The 17,380-nt window shown below is 46.5% G+C and overlaps 1 protein-coding gene across 7 annotated transcripts in view; it reads right to left on the reverse strand.

Moving 5' to 3' along the window:
* The window catches only part of AK8 (adenylate kinase 8), a 127,322-nt gene that overhangs the window by 68,596 nt on the left and 41,346 nt on the right, over nucleotides 1-17,380 (reverse strand). For 6 of the 7 annotated variants that reach the window (XM_072778492.1, XM_072778490.1, XM_072778497.1 and 3 more), the window contains 5 exons: nucleotides 13,757-13,838; nucleotides 13,163-13,234; nucleotides 11,969-12,169; nucleotides 8,542-8,673; nucleotides 531-620 (listed from right to left, as the gene is read on the reverse strand). In XM_072778492.1, the coding sequence (XP_072634593.1) occupies nucleotides 531-620; nucleotides 8,542-8,673; nucleotides 11,969-12,169; nucleotides 13,163-13,234; nucleotides 13,757-13,838 (577 nt within the window). The remainder of the gene's footprint in view (nucleotides 1-530; nucleotides 621-8,541; nucleotides 8,674-11,968; nucleotides 12,170-13,162; nucleotides 13,235-13,756; nucleotides 13,839-17,380) is intronic. The other variant, XM_072778491.1, reaches the window with a different exon arrangement.

Genomic DNA, 17,380 nt, shown 5'->3' on the forward strand with positions numbered 1-17,380 from the left:
TGACAGAGAACACTTTCAGATGGTAGATCACAGAGGGGGCTGGAAAGAAGGTGTGGCCCAGCCTCCCTGCTCAAAACCCCTGAGGACCAATGGCCAGTCATCTCTTATATCTGGAAAGCTGTCTGAACCTTCTGGGTTTGGACTTTGATTAAATCAGAATATTTACCCACAGTATTTTTGTATGCCCAATATGAAGGATGTGGGCAGCTCCATGGCCTCTCATGGCTCTCAATTTAAATGTTATCAGTTATGAAAAGCATATACTCTCGAGAAACAGAAACATGCCAAATCTCCAGGAATAACACCTCCTATCAACACCCCACCCCCTCCCAGCTCAGGACGGGGCTGGAAGCCAAGGGGCCCTGCTGGGGAGCAAATGCAGAGCCTCTGCTGACAGGAAAGCCCCATTTCCATTTCCCAGCCACAGTTTCCAGGCTGAGCCCCACCCCCTGGTGCTTGGTGACCCCCGTATAGAGCCCTCTGCCCCCCTAGCCTGCAAGGCTGTGGCAGTTGAGGACCGTGTGGCCTACCTGCCATCTCCTTCTGAAAATAGGGCTGGATGAGCTCGCCGAATTTTGACTCGCCTGCTACAGCCTCTTTTAACAGTTGCCCACAGTGGACTGGGGGAGAGAGGAACAGAAAGACACCCATTAAATTTTAAACAGAAGGAGGAACCAGAAAAAAAGAAGCGCTAGTGCTGCCTGCTGGAGGGAAAAAAAGGTCACTGAAAAAAATATAAAAGGGTTTTTCTGAGTGTGGGTGTGTGTCCAAGTGAAAGCAAATATCAAAAAGGACCTGGGGAATAGAAAAGAAGCTGAGGAGGAAAGTGCAGAATGAAAAGGAATGCATTTGGTAGAGAATGGATTAAAAATGGACAGTGCAAGGAGGACACTGATGAGATGTGCCACCAGAGGAGCACCTGCAAGGCCTCGCTCAGGCCCAGAACCCCGACAACAGCTCTGGCCAGGGCTGAGGAATGATGCCTGGGGTTGGGGGGGTGGGACAGGGGAGCCGCCTGTTTGCCTGTTGCTTGTGTCCACCCGGTTGTTGCACAGAAGAGGCCGGACGGTTTCACAGTCCTTGCTGTGGCCCAGGCGCTTCCATGGGATACCATCTATGTTTACATGAGGGATGGACATGTTCATAACTAAGGCAGCTTGCTGGGGTTGCCTGGTCAGTAGCTACTAACCCTCTTCAGATGTATGGCCCGTGCAGGCAGGAGCCATTCTATCATGAGCTCCATCATGTCTCCAGACCCCAGCCATGGCCACCACACAGGTGCTGGTGAGTTAGCAAGCCCTGAACAAATCCAAGCCACACTGTCCTTGGCTATGAGCCCCTAGGAGCCTAAGATGGAAGGTTTGGCTATGTTTTCATGAGGGATTAACTACACAGTCTTGCTAGTCTTCACTTTAAGACCAAGGGGTTTTCTTCATATATTAAAGAAACCAAAAACCACTCCTAAAAGTAAGTGGAAAAGGTAAATGTTTAAGACAATAACCATCACCAAAGACTTATCCCTCAGGGACGTTGTGCTTCACTCACTGTTTGAAGGACAGCAGTGATCATAGCAGTGCAACTCACTAAGGGAACATGGGTGATGATGAAAGCTGATAGTGACGAGATCTTTCCACATGCCTACCACCGTGCTCAGTGTGCAAAGAGGTGGAGCACCTGTCCCAGGTCACAGAACAACGAAGTGGCCAATCTGGGATTCAAACCCAGGTCTGTGTGACATCAAACCCACACTTAGCTTCCAGCTCTGGACAGGAAGGAGCAAGAGATGTTATATGTACCTTCTGTCATAAAAACCCATAAAACTGACCAAAATATGTGAAACAACTCTCTTCAGGCATTGGAACACTGACAGCATTGGGCTGTGACCCTTGAGAGTAGGGAGGCACCCAAAGTGCCTTATAGATTTCCATCTATAAGCACTTTTCCAACCACAGCACAGCACAGGATAAGGAGAGCCAAACTCAGGAAATAAAGACTGGATTGAGAGCTGGTATTTGGGGAACAAGGTGATGGAGAGAAGGGAGTTGTGCAGAGAAGTGGTTTCAGAAATCCTCATGGGGACTCCCTGGGGTCTTTGGTCAATGCAAAGCTGTGCACATGCACATGGTGGGTGAGATCCCCTTCCCCCAGGCCTGGAAGAGATAAAGCTACCAGGAAACTGTGAGCTAAGGGAGAGGCACACAGTGCAGGGAGACACTGGCACTCTGACAGCCAGAGTGAGAGGTGGTGCCAGGTGCCCAGTCAGCAGAGACTCTGGGTATGCGGGCAAATAAACCTGAGAGAGGACATATACTCTGGTCCCACCTAAATAAACACTAAAAGTCAGGCTCCCTGCATCAAGCTGATCTTGCAGCAAAGTAACTGCCTGTTAGACCTCAACTCTTAACTCAGTATTCTTAAAGCAGAACCACACAATCCAGATTCCCAGCCATGTGAGATCCACAATGTCTAGTATATAATAAAAAACTACTTGAGATGCAAAAATCAATCAATCACCCAATCAATCAGGAAAGTGTGACTCCTATAAAGAGAGAAAACAGGCTACAGAATCAGATCAAGAGATGATATGGATGTCAGAGCAAGTACGTGAGAATAATACAACAGCTATTATAAATATATTTAAAACTGTTAAAGAAAAGATAGTCAAAATGAGTGAACAGTTGGGGAATCTCAGCAGAGAAATGGGAACCAGATGCAAATTCTAGAACTGGAAAATATACTATCTTAAATGGAAAACATCATTGGATAGGCTGCAATCTGTGAATCTGGAGACAAGAAAACAGTACAGAGAAAGTATCCAAACTGAAACAAAGAGAAGGTAAAGGGAGTCCTGGAAAGAAAGAATAGACCCTTAGTGACTTGATGGACAGTATTGGCTAATCTCACATATGTGTAATCAGAGTTGCAGAAAGGAGGGAGAAGGAGAAGGAAGGAAAGAGGGAGAGAGAAGTGGGGAGAGAGGGAGAGAGGGAGGGAGGGAGAGGGAGGAGGGGAGGAAGGGGGAGGAGGGATGGAGAGAGGTGGGGGAGGAGGGACAGAGAGGCAGAAAAAATATTTGAGGAAATAATGGCAAGAGAATTTCAAAAACTGAAGAAAAACATTTCAAAACGTGATGAAAAATATCAATACACAGATCCGAGAATCTCTGAGACCCAAGCAGAATAAACACAAAGTAAACCCCACCTTGATACAACTTCAGAGTTAAATTTCTGAAAACTAAAGACAAAGAGAAAATATTGAAAGCAGCTGGGTGGGGGAGATGCTTTATATGTAGGGGAACAAGGATAAAAATAATCTCTGAATTCTCATCAGAAGCAACGCAAGCTGTAAGACAATGGGATGACATGTTTAAAGTGCTACGAGGAAAACACCTGTCAACATAGATTTTTATGTGCAGCAGAAGCGTCCTTCAAGAATGGAGGTGGAATAAAGACATTTTCAGACAGATGAAAGCAGAATTTGTTGCCAGCAGACCTGCACAACAAGAAATGTTAAAGGAAGTTCTTTAAGCAGAAAGAGTACGGTACAGATGGAAATGTAGATCCAAACAAACAAGTGTTGATGTGTGTGGGTACATAACAGAGCCTTTCCCCTGCACTTCACTTAAAAAACCAAATGACTGGGACACCTGGGTGGCTCAGCGGTTGAGCAGTTGAGTGTCTGCCTTCAGCTCAGGGCGTGACCCTGGGTCCCGCGGTTGAGTCCCACATTGGGCTCCCTGTGAGAAGCCTGCTTCTCCCTCTACCCGAGTTGCCTCTCTCTCTGTGTGTCTTTCATGAATAAATAAATAAATAAAATCTTTAAAAAGAACCAAATGACTAAGGCAAAAATAATTACAATATACTGCAGAGTTGATAGCACATAGAGAAATGAAATGTATGAAAAAAAAGAAATGAAATGTATGACCGAAGATAGCACTTGGGAGAGAGTGAGGGAAATGGAAAGACGCCTGTTGTGGGTCCTCCTATTACAGTATTAAGTCAGGGCACACTGTGAGAAATAAATGATGCCATATGACCCCTAGAGCAGCTACTAACAGAACAAAGCAGAAAGACACAGCTTAAAAGGCAATGGGGGAAATGAAATGCATTACTAAATGACATTTAGTTAATCCAACAGTTGGCCGGAAAGGAGAAATAAAGATGAGGGGACAGAAGACAAAAAACCGGGATGGTAGGCTTGAAACCTACTAAAAACTACTCAAAATGGAGATGTACTAAAGACTTTCATGAAAAGGCAGAAAATGCCCAGACTGGATTTTAAGAAAGCGAGACCCAATTGTATGTTGGGTACAAGACACATACTTAGGATCTAAGACACAGATCATCTAAAAAGAAAGAGGACAGAATATATCCCATACAGACACCAATCACAGGAGAGCTGGAGGGGCTCCGTTACTATCAGACAAAGTACACTTCCCGGAAGAGTCTTTCTGGAGAGACAGCGGACCATTTCCTAATGAGAAAGGGGTCATTTCATCAAGAAGACACAGCAGTCCTCAGTGTCTGTGCTCCCAGGAACACTGCTTCAAATGACATACAGCAGAGGCTGGCAGAGCAGTAGACTCACCCACAATCAGAGCTGGAGATTTTAATGTCTTGGTAACTGAGATAATAGTAGTGAGAAATCACGAAGGACGCAGAAGATCTGAACAGCATCAAACATTTTACCCTAACTGACATGTGTGTAGCATTATGTCCACCAATGCCAGAATACATGTTCTTTATGCTGAGCTATAAAAAAGTAACAATAAATTTCAAAGGACTGAAATCATATAAGGTATGTTCTCTGAGCACAGTAGAATTAGAAATCAATACTCTTCCCCCAAATCTAGAAATTTCTCAAACAATTTGGAAATTTAGCAGGGTCATGAGATCGAGCCCCGAGTCAGGCTCTGCGCTCAGGGTCGAGTCTGCTTGAGATTCTCTTTCCCTCTGTCCCCCGCCCGGCTTGTGCATGCTCTCTCTCTAATAAATAAATACATCTAAAAAAAAAAAAAAAACAAGAAACCACAAGGCAGATAAGAAAATATTTTGAGCTGAATGATAAAACACAACACATTAAAATTTTGTGAGATGCAGCTAAAGAGGTATTTAGAGGAAAATGTGTAGTGTTCAGGGCTTATATTGGGAAAGGGTGGTTTAACACTCCTGCCTACAACAACCTCACTTCACAATGTCCTATGAAAAAAACAATGTAACCGCCTCCTCTCTCCTAACAGCTCCCAGTACCAAGGCTCTGAACAGTCAGACCTGGAACTATGTTGGATAAGCTCATCTTACCTTGTTCACACCCCCTGCCCCAGCCCAGCCGTGTACCTGGATCCTTATGTTTCTCTCTGATTCTTTCTACACCTTCCCTCTACTGTGTATAGCAGTCACTCAATGGGGATGATTATATGTATTTTTTATTTTAATTTAAAAAAAATTTTTTAAGTAATCTCTACACCTAATGTGGGGCTCAAACTCACAACTCTGAGATCAAGAGTCACATGCACTACCAAGTGGGCCAGCCAGCTGCCCCTATGATTATGTTATTTTAATAAAACTTTCATGGTTGTCTCTGGTTAGAAAATTCATGCTCATAGCAAAAAAAAAATCCAAATTGTATAATATGCCACTGTACAGGGACAGCCAGTTTGATGTGTGGATGTTCCTTCAGATGTTCTCTGAGTGTACATGAACACACTTTTTAAACAAAAATGAGATCATCCCCTGAACACTGTTGAATGACTAGCTCTCTACCTCCTCCCTCATTAAACAAGAGATCACGGACATCGAGTCACTTTGCAGGTCTCTTTTTAATAGCTGCCTCCTCATTTTGAGTAATAATTACATACTAGCACTAATTTGCTCTAGTATACGGGGTTCTCACAGCTTACTTAACTGTGCCTCTTATTAACTGAGTTCGGGTTGCCTCTACTTTCATGATGCACTCTCTTGTTCAGGGTCTGAGTGTCAGTAGAATAAAATCCACAGAGTGAGGGATGCCTGGGCAGCTCAGTGGTTGAGTGTCTGCCTTTGGCTCAGGTTGTGGTCCCAGGATCGAGTCCCGCATCGGGCTCCCTGCAGGAAGCCTGCTTCTCCCTCTGCCTGTGTCTCTGCCTCTCTCTCTCTCATGAATCAATCTATCAATCTTTTATTTTTTTTAAAAGATTTTATTAACTTATTCATGAGACACACACAGAGAGAGAGAGAGAGAGAGAGAGAGAGAGAGAGAGAGGTAGAGACTCAGGCAGAGGGAGAAGCAGGCTCCATGCAGGGAGCCTGATGCAGGACTTGATCCCGGGACTCCAGGATCACGCCGTGGGCGGAAGGCAGGTGCCAAACCACTGAGCCACCCAGGGATCCCCTCAATCTTTTAAAAAAAAATCCACAGAGTGACATCCACTGGGCCTGAGGATTTGCAGGGTTCACAGTCAACCAATGGTGCCTTTGTCTTTCAAAAAGTTGTGCCTTTTTATATTCTCACCAATTATAAACAAATCTTCTAATCAGTCTTGTTGGTGTGAATATTGGGGTGCTTGCTTATTTGGAGCTGTTTTCCCACAACTGAATGATGCATAAATGGGGAGATGAGAGCCAAACCAGGGAGTGGCCATGGGGGAGCAGGCAGTCCTGGAAGCTCTGGGTACAGACAGGCCTCTGCAGAGAAACCGCTGTGAACAGCGCCATGCTTGGCTCTGCCAACTGGAGGTCCCACAGGTCGGTGTACTGAATTCTAGTGATTTCTTGTACTTATCAAGAATGCATTTGAGAAATGTGAAGTTTCTTTTTTTTTTTTTTAAAGATTTTATTTATTTATTTGAGAGAGAGAGAGCACAAGCCAGGGAGAAGGGCTGAGCAGGGAGCCCAACATGGGGATCCATCCCCGGACCCTGGAATCATGACCTGAGCTGAAGGCGACGCTTCACCCACTGAACCACCCAGGCACCCCACTATGAACTTTCTGAGCTCAACTACCGGGGAAAAAAAAGCCCCCCAGTGGCTCTTCAGCTATAAAGCAGAAACCATGTTGAGCTTTCTTATTTTCATTTCTGGAAGAAATCTAGGCATATAATTTCATTTCTCGTGACTGGTACTCAGAAAACAACATAAACTTAAAAATGCTTTTCTTGAATGACTGCTTGTATGAACAAAACACAACACAGTGATTGTGACTAAAATAAGGCCGTGTGCTGTGTTAAGGTATTGTGTGGAGGCTCTTAGGGGCGCCCTCCACTCCTGCTCCTCCTATGGCCAGACTTCCTGCCCTTGGTGCCACAGCCCCCTCCATAAACATGTGGGTGCAGCCACAAGCAGTCTGGGGCTCACTCCTCCCACAGGAGCCACTACCAGAGCTGCAAAGTCTGCCTTATAAAACTTCAAGAGGTAAAAGCAAAAGAAGGAATTACCTAAATAATGCAGTTAATCAACAACAACAACAAACCATCCATACAAGCAAAAGCATTTTTCATCCTGAGGCCTTGAGATTATTTCTCCATACTAATCGAATCAGAGTCCTACTATTTAGTATTTTTACAAGACTATTAGTGAGACTATTTTTCTTTACTAATCAGAATAATTGTTCACTTCCCTAGCTTTATTTCATGGGTACGATTTTTGTTACTGATTCCTGACTAGTCTGTCCATCGCTCTCGGATTTTATATTGGAGGAGGCCCATCTGAAAAGCATTTTTCTTTCAAAGCCTGATCCTTCTAGGGTGGTACATATATATCTGTGCATGTTTGTACATGCATATATTTGTATGGTGTACCTGCAGAATTTGGAGGTATATATATGCATATTTTTATATTTGGGGTGCAGGGATCTTTTTTTCTTCATAACCAGAGGTAACTCAGGCTTGTGGAGCATTCACTGGAAGTTATGTCGGTGGTGACATGGTGACAGCAGTTCTTGTGCTCCCTGCAGCCGCCCTGTGTGTCTGCTCTGACTCTTCCTCCTTTCTGGCTTCATCTTCCTGAAGGCGGCTGGCTCCTGAGACTGCCTGGGACCACCTCAGGACAGGCCTGGAGAAACTGATTTCAATCTTTTCTCTCCTCCTGGTAAAATATTTATTGAAACTACACAAGCAAGAAGTCTATGTCTGGTTCAGAAACTGTTTGCCTGTGAAAACATTGACCTGGGTTCGGGGAGCCAAATGGGACTGGAGAAAATAAATCAACAGCAGCTCCAGATTATACAAGGGCTGTGGCTTCCAGGGAGGCCACGGGGGCTGGAGGAAGTGCCCGTGGTGCAAAGCACAAAATAGCCACTGCTTCGAAGGCTAGAACGAACAATGACTGGAAAATGTGCTGGCTCTTGGGGCTGCGGACACCTTTTTATTGGTTAATGCTTTTATTGGCCATATTCTTTGTGAGGAACAAAAGCCATCCCTGTAAAGATGGAATATCTGAAGGCTGTTGACAGCAGAGAGCGAGAAAGAGAAGCGATTTTGCTCCTCACCACCCTCATAAGGCCAGAAAGCTCAGGAAGGCAGTGGGCGGGAGAAGGCTCTGGAAACAGCATGGCCAGGGCACTCACCGTTGACGAGGCCGTACTTCTGGGCCAGGAGGGCAGCCTGCAGACTCTTCCCACTGCCCATGGGCCCGAAAAGCAGCACCCGTGGGGTGAATGGGGCATTTGATCGATGGTTGGTTTGGACATAGGTCAGAGCTGGAAAGAGAGGATATGAGGATAGTAAACTCAGATCATAAAGAAAGGAAACTGGCTTACAGAACCGGTATGCGGGCTCTTTGAACAGCAGGGATTCTTTCTCTCATTTACAGCTCCAGGAAACCCTCCGTGTGGCTGCTAGTGGCCACGGGGTGAGGCTACAGGGAAGGGGAAAGATTTCTGCTTCAGGCCTGGCCATGAAGATGGGAGGGGGCAGTGGATCCACAGAAGCCACTCTCTGAGCCTGTCCACCCAACAGTTCCTCTAGGACACCTGCCTTTCCCTCCTGGTTGAAGGGGGGCTGGGTGTGCTGCTGGGGTGAACTGGCATCCTGGTCCCAGGACACAGGACACATACTTGATAGGTTGGGATGTTTCCAAACTGAATCTGGGCTGAGCCTCCAGCCTGAATGAAGCCCAGGACCAGGCCAGTCTCCCAGTGTCAGATGTAGACTTTGATTGATAAATGCATCAGGCCTTGCACATGGGGGCTTCTAAAGGACTCAGGAATTGGTAGAGAATAATTTCAGCTGTGCTCCAGTGACACCAACTTTGTTGGGAGTCTCCAAAGAGGCAGTGATCAAATAGGTCCCAGGAGTAGGCAGATTCAGCTGCTTGCCTGGCCCATGGCATGCCCTGGCATTTGATGAACAAGGAAGTAGGGACATGGGGCCAGTGTCCCCAACACTGAGGCAACTGCACCATGGAGGGCACTAGATGACAACATCAAACCAGGTCCCCCTGACCTGAGCACGGAGGATGCACTGAGAGCAGTTGAGGAGGCTGTTACAGGCAGCCACTTGGAACCTGCTGAGGCCAGGAGCCGGCGCCAGCTCTCCAGTGGCTGACATCAAAACAGGGGCTCCCTCCCCAGCCTCACCTCCTGCCAGGGACCCAGAGCATCTTGCACAAGGTCAGCCATGCATGGCCCTCTAATGGCTGTCCTGCCTTCAGTGGGTTCTGCCCCAGTAAGGGGCTGAGCCACCATGCCACCTTCAGGGACCTAGTGCCCCTGAATCAAGAGACAGGTGCTGCAGGGTTTGCCAACCTCGCCCTCGCAATATTTTGGGCATATCCACCAGGTGCCAGTAGCACAACTCCAAGTTGTGACAACAAATCTCTCCAGACGTTGCCAAATGTCCCCAGGGTGGGAAAAGGGGGGCAAATGAGAAGCCCTGTGCTGTTCACTGTATGAATTTTGACCTTTCAAATCTTTGTAGGATTTTTTTTAAATTGGAAGGATCATTACAAATATCGCAATTCCCCTCGTTTTTAGAACTAAAGGTACAGGTAAGTTAATCGACTATCTTAAAGGTTGCGTTATTCATCATTGTCATCGTAATATCATACACACCAGCTCGTGGGAACCGCTAGGCAAAATACTCTGAGGACATGCTCTTACTCGGTTGGTGCACATTCCCACGAGAGATGTATTATTCTTGCTCCGTTTTACAGAGAGCTGGCAGGGCTGGGAGGGCTCTTATGAACCTGCTGCCTGGGTAACATTTTCTGCCCCTGAGAATAAGCTGGAGGAAGCCATACAAGCAAACCCCTCCATCCTCAGAACTGCCATGATCCAGCACATCTGAAATGCACAAACGCTACAGGCAAAGCAGCCTGCTTACAAATGATGCTTAATTTACAGTAAATAACTAAGTTAATTAGAAGTAATGATCCCCCAGACAGTCTCAACATCTAATTATTCTTTTTAAAAATATGTGGTTGCTGGATGCACTGCAGAGAGATTAAAAAAACAACACAGAGAGAATTTTGCATTCCAATTTTCAATTTATCTGTCTGCATTATTAATTAATAATAATTAATATGCAGACACTCACATTTTTATTTACAATTCCAGGCATGAATTCTTTATGAATGATCATATGAACTTTTAAATTTAATTAAGTAATTTGGAGGTAATTAATGTGTAAATTCAGAATCATGCCATAAGATAAATGTTGTGGTTGTTTATCTTCAGAGCGCAGCGTTTGCTACTAAAGACCCTTCCGAGATGCAAAATCACTGGAAAACTGTAGGGTATCCACAGCCTGGCTTGTTTCAACATAGAGATGTCTGCTAGACATCCCCCCACCAGGTGACTGAGCTGTGCCAACCTTGGGCTCTCAGGAAAGTGAAGTCCACCAGCAGGTGGGGGCTGGGGGCTCAGAAGCATCTCCCCACCACAACACAACTTTTCTTAAAGAGATTTGAGACAATATACCAAAAAGGGCTGTTGTTAACCATCAAGTATCTTAGATACCCATGCTGGCATTTTTATTGTGTCATTTACCTGGCATTGCATAGGAGGGGATAATTTGATGTAGAGACAATTATAAATTATAATTCGGTTGCCCTGGGATCTCATCATTCTAACTTTCCTTGGCCTTTCTGGACAGGATGTGGAGTCCCAATAGCAATGATGCCTGACACTTATGAGCATTCCTCTGCATCAGCTGCCAGACTCATGGCTGTGGATACGTGATCTGCAGAATCCCCATGTAATCCTCACCCAAGTCTGGGAGGAAGACATGATTTTTGTTCCCATTTTAGGGATGACAAAATTGAGGCCCAGAGGGGTAAAAGAGTTGCCAGAGACTGCACAGCTGATGTGTAGTGGAGATGAGATTTAAACACGAGGCTCCTGGCTCCCCACCCCATCCCACCTCCCACACACACATGCACCTGCTCCAGCCACTTTCTGTGAGCCTTTGCTACTGCTCTAACAACAGTGCAGTACCAGGCGTGGGGCTGCTTACCCTTGCTTTATTTTATTTTTATTTTTTAGAAGATTTTATTTATTTATTCATGACAGACACAGAGAGAGAGGGAGGCAGAGACACAGGCAGAGGGAGAAGCAGGCTCCATGCAGGGAGCCCGACGTGGGACTCAATCCTGGGTCTCCAGGATCACACCTGGGCTGAAGGAGGCACTAAACCCCTGGGCCACGGGGGCTGCCCTTAACCTTGCTTTAAATGGAATCATGACCCCCAAGTTGCATTGCAGGTTTGGGTGATATTTTTTTGTGGCGGAGTGGGTTCTGTTCATACGTTTGTATTTTAATTTTTATAAATTTTCTCTTCCTTCTCCCTCACCCCCAAGGTAAAACTTGCTCCCACACTCCTCTCACCAGAGTACAGAACCTCACCCAGGGTCTCCGAGCAGGGAACCTGGGCCATCCGTGACTTGATTCCCAGGGTCTCAGACACAGCCTGGTCACTGGCATCGCTGCCATATTAAGTGACACTGGGATGAGGAGGGTCGAAGTGCATGCAGGACCCACTGCCATCTGTGTTTACCCTGGTAGAAGACGTCCACACATGGCTGGTCGGCATTGATGACTTTCAGGATTTTGGGGTAAGCTGGGAGGATCCTGATGATGTTCCTGTGATACTCCAGCAGTTTCTGTGCTGTCTCCAGCTCTGAGATGCCCCCCGGCACCACCAGCCGGTTCTGAATTTCAGATTCGGGGGGCCAGTCAAAGGTGGTGTGATAAATCTCTGCAAGGGGGAGACGTACAGGGTTAGACTCACCCACCCAGGGGTTGCCAAGGCCAGCACTGCATCTGGCCGGTGTGAAATCCACAGCCTGTGTGAATCCTAGGCATATTCATTCACCCTAAACTGTGCAGGATACACTTTGGTCTGGTGCTGCTCCTATGTCTCTATTAACAATAACAAAAGGATGAGGGGGTGCCTGGGTGGCTCTGTCAGTTGAGCAACCAACTCTTGCTTTCCACTCAGGTTGTGATCTCAGGTTCAAGGCATCAGGCCTTGCGTTAGGCCCTGAGCTCAGCAGAGTCTGCTCAGGATTCTTTCTCCCTCTGCCCCTCCCACTTGTGCTCTCTTTCTCTCTCTCTCAAATAAATAAATCCTATAATAATAATAATAATAATAATAATAATAATAATAATAGTAACAAACAGATGAGGATTTTTGGCACCAGGAAGCGTGGCTGTGGCTCCTGAGTGCTCACCCCCCCGGGCATCACCTGCACACGCTTGTCCTCATGGCAATCAGATCACAAGGTAGATCTCACCCACGTACAGGAAAGAAAACTGAGTCTTGGCAACGTTGGGCAGCTCATCCCACATCACACAGATGGAAAGGGGTGAGGCCAGGGTCTATGAACCCTGGTCTGTCTGCTGCCAAAGCCTCAGGCCAGAGGTCAAGGGCTCCGGGCCCCTGCTGAACTGCCTGGTCTTTGGGAGCTGAAACCCATCTCCACACTAACAGGGCTCTTCCTTTCAGCCACTGGGGCCTCAACTCCTGCTCTGCTGTGGTTCATCATATCCCAAGTGACCTCCTGCTCCGAGTCCAGCCTGCAGCATCTGAGCCTGTGCTCGCCTACGCGGCCCCCATGTGGCCCTCTGCTGGTGCCCCGAGTGGAGAAGGGCTCCATAGATGGTGGTTGGGACTACTCCTTGGATAATCATCAATCACAGATCGCCTCTGAAACTCCATGGAGCAGGGGTAGAGGTGGAGATGTCATACCTCCTGTTTGAGGGTCGATTCTCTTCCCCAGGTTTCTCTCAATCAGGACAGTGTCTGGAGCGCTCAGAGCAACTGGATGGAGAAGGACAACAGCACAACTGACATGTCAGGTAGCAGGTCCCAAACATTTGGATCTCATGGGCCAATAGCTTGTCTTATGTCTCTCTTGCTGGGTAACAACACTAACACAACACCCACCCCCACCCCTGAGAATCCCTCCGAGAGATCTTCAGTCTCAGGACAGCAGACAGCCCACACTTGAACATCTCATCTAACAATTTTCACTGTAATGCTCTTGTGCAGAATGTTCTTGCCATATTTTGGATTATTTCCTAAAGAGAGTTTCTCAGAAATGGGATTCCTGCAACAAGGAACCACCAGGGCCAAAGCAAAACCCCCTTTCTCTAAGAGCAATCCCTGAAGGCCTTTAGCTTTGTGAAAAATTCAACTGTGCTGTCCTCCTCTTTCCTGCTGGGTCTTGGATGGTATGGGGCTGAGAGTGGGCACCGGGAACCAGCAACACAGAGCAGGGTCCTCACTCCTGGGGTCTGGGGACTGCAGCTCTGGTGGGAGGGCCCTTCGCAAGCTACTCACTGACATGTCTGGGGGTGATCCCGATGGTCTGGATCATCAGGGCCTGCTCCCGAGTTGCAGGGATGCCATCCAGAATCCAGCCCTAGACAGAGAATTTGGAAAGGTGCTTATCTACATTTATTTTTTAGATTTTTTTTTTTTTTTGGAATTCTAAAAGGAGCAATATAGCTTTATAGAAAAACTAGAACTTTAAGGACAAAAAAAGTAAATGTTTCTGACAGCCACATCAGAACTTAACAAGTATATTCCTATTGTTACATCCCCTTCTGAGTCTTATATTTATGACTAGAATCACGACATACATATTTTATGTCCTGATTTTTTCCATCACACATTATGGCTACCAAAACACTTTCTCATATCGGCACGCCTCTGCATTGCCATTATTTTCAGTGTCTATACAATGTCCTACCAGTGAGCATGCCACAGTCACTTAGCCACACCCCATGATGGAACATTTCAACTGCTAATAATTCTTGTGATCATAAATAATGCTGTGATTAACAGTTATGTGCATATGGCTTTTTCCATCTCGTGGATTATTTCATAAAGAGAGTTTCTTGGATGGGGGATCCTGGGAGGAGGAACCAAGTGAGTCAAAACAAAACCCTACTCTCTTAAGAAGAGGCACCAAAACTTGGAGCTTTAAGAGACCTGGGCTTGGGGTGCCTGGGTGGTTCAGTTGGTTAAGCTTCTGCCTTAGACTCAGGTCATGATCCCAGGGTCCTGGGATCGAGTCCCACATCAGCTCCATGTTCAGTGGGGAATCTGCTTCTCCCTCTCCCTCTGCCCCTCCCCCCACTTGTGTGCTCTCTCTTGCTCCCAAGTAAAATCTTTTAAAATAATAGTTTAAAAAATTTTTTAAAATTTGTTCTTCCAAGTAGGCAGCAAAAATATTTTGCAAGTTCAAACTAGAAATTCTGCCAAGCAAGTTCAAAATTAGAAATTCTGCTAAAATTTTGGAATGACATTAAATGTATCAATGTATGAAGAACTGACACTTTCACAACATCAGTATCTTCCCTTCCCATTTGTGTAAGTTGATTTTTTTTTTATATCCCTCAGCAAAGTTCACATCAAACAATTTCTAAAGTCCTTTCAAGTCCCAGGAGTCTGGAGTTACACACACACACTTTTTAATGGTTTATATTTGATGTCCAGATTATTAGGTAAAGTGAGCTCTGGAAGGTGAAATAAAGCAGCTGTTTCAGGCCTTCCCTCTGCTGCAAGGCAGTTGGGTGACCATCCCAGAAGCTGCAGTTTCTGACACTGGTTCCCTCACCATAGACCTTTCCCTGGAGTCATTGGGAGAACTTGGTTGCTTTAAGGTCAGACAATGGACCTATAGGGATGAACTCAGATTCAAGCTCATTTAAAACCCGGAACATCTAATTTATAGAACACCTGTATTCCTAAAAAAGGAACTAACCAGAAAAGGGCCTGCATTTCTTCAATATTAAAATATTTAGGTTCCAACGTCCTCCACTGACAGTTAAAAAAAAAAAAAAAGACTAAACAAATTTACAGAGTAAAGAGTGTTGGAAAAATCAGGCATGCTTTCATTAATTTCTTAAATTATGCAGGAAAACGCGCAGCCTACGGAACCTTGGTTTCTAGAACTAATGAAGCAAAAGTGCAAAAAAAATTCTTAACAGCCTTTTGCTCCCTCAAGTCCTTGTTATAGCCAGCCTGGAGCTGGGCTGTTGCTCTTAAGAAGAGCAAACACCTACAGATGTGCTCACCACCAGAGGAGCTGGGAGGCAAGGCATCTGAGAGCTCCCGCTCGCAGCTCTGGAAGCCCAACCAAAATTTTCTGAACTTTAGCTATGTTCAGACCCCCTTATTTTTTCTCTATTTGGAGGGAGGGGCTGGGAGCTCACCAATTGCTTCTTCTAGTATAGGGGCTAGGGATTATTTCGAGTTCCTTTTTTGAAGCTGAAAGAAGGTTGGAACTCCGTCTCCACTCAGCACCAAGAAAAGACCTCTGCTTTTAATATTGCATTAAGGAGCAATCATTATAATCTTGCCCATAAATTGCAGCTGTATCAGTATGTGGTCCAAAGCTTTTAGAACTATTCAGGGGAACAGCTCTCACCGACTTCTCGCTGGAGAAAGCGGGCCTTCCAATTACACAGGAAAAGTGCAGCAAAATGAGGAACATCTCCCTAATTAGCCTAGCCCCACTGGTGCGTCATTCTGGTGTGGATGTGAAGTTTTCAAAAGAGGCAAGGGAGGGGGGTGTTCTGAAGTGAATCCCAGGCCACTGGCTCTCCAGGGTTGCTCTTTCAGACTCAAGGGGATGTGTGATCACCCAGGCAGTAAGGTCCCTAAGGGACCCCTTAGGGCAGCACTCATGCCCCATCAGTACAGCCTCGTGCTTGGTGGGAAAGGCAGCCATGGAGACCCCTCATCTCCACATGGGCCCAAGCCAGTTCTCCTGGGAAGGGAGGGTAGTAACCAAGGCCACTGCAGCAGGCAGCATAGGTCCTGGGGCATCCTTAAGTTGGAGGTACCAGGCTTTGTGCTCGGAAAAGATCCTCCTTCCCAGAACTCTTGCATTTACAGAGGTGCTGTGCAACTACCCTGTGCAACTACCCAGTGGCAGAATGGACGGCTCTTTCCAGGGGAAACGACAGTGTTGGTTGGGAGCAAGTTAATGGCTGCAAAATCTGGCAAAGCAAGGAGTCATAAATCAGTAAATAGCACCCAGCCAGTGCCATGATGGGACACTCGTTAGGTTCATGGGTCTGACTACCAGGAGTGGCTGGATGCGGAGGTATCAGTCAATCCCTAATTAGAATACATTATCCATCTTCCTGACACTTCAGTGAAATGTCTATTCCACTCTGGAGCCGTAGCTTTGTTCAGAGCAGGTTAATTGATATTCTGATGCCTTCGCTCGCCATACCCCCGTGGCTTGGTTCTGTTTTATCACACATCAAAAAGGCCGTATGCTCAGGGCACTCCACGCACCAGGGCAGAGCTGGAGTTCTGCACAGCTGCGAGGGGTCCGGGATCACAGGAGGGACAAGCACCGAGCAGATGTCACAGATGAAAAAAAGGGAAAGAACGCAGCCAGCCAGCCTAGGGAACTTGGCGAGGCCCAGAAGAGCACGGCCCGACGCGGAGCGGGCTGTCCTGCTCTGTGTGAACACTGGCCTTTCCTGCCCTCCTGACTATTATTAAAGCACAATTAGCAGCTTCACGCAGTAAAACTCTTGCCCTCTGGGTCCTCTGCCTTTCTGATGCATTGCTCCTGGTCTCCTCCCCTCTCTTCTGAAGACCAGAGTGGGGGGTGCTTCTCCTGGGATGCCCCTTCCCTGGCTCCCAGCTCCAACTGCAGATGCGGGAGGCTCCACAGCAGACGTTCCCTGGAGCTGAATGCTGATTGCTCACAGTCCTGAGGGGGTGATCTGAGGCTGAAGATTTGGACTTGGTGAATCAGATCCACTCAGCTCAAGTCTGAACCAGGGGAAGTAACATGAGACGCACCCAGACCCACCAGCCATCTCTCTTCTTTCTAATGAAGTGCTCTGTGATTTCCCAACATATAAAAGAAAGGAAAAAAGAAGAGAGAGATTACCAGCCAGAAAGAAATGCAACTGAAAAGGTTGATTTGGCAAA

Source organism: Canis lupus, chromosome 16 (genome assembly GCF_048164855.1).
Source record: "Canis lupus baileyi chromosome 16, mCanLup2.hap1, whole genome shotgun sequence".
Classification (NCBI taxonomy): Eukaryota; Metazoa; Chordata; class Mammalia; order Carnivora; family Canidae; genus Canis; species Canis lupus.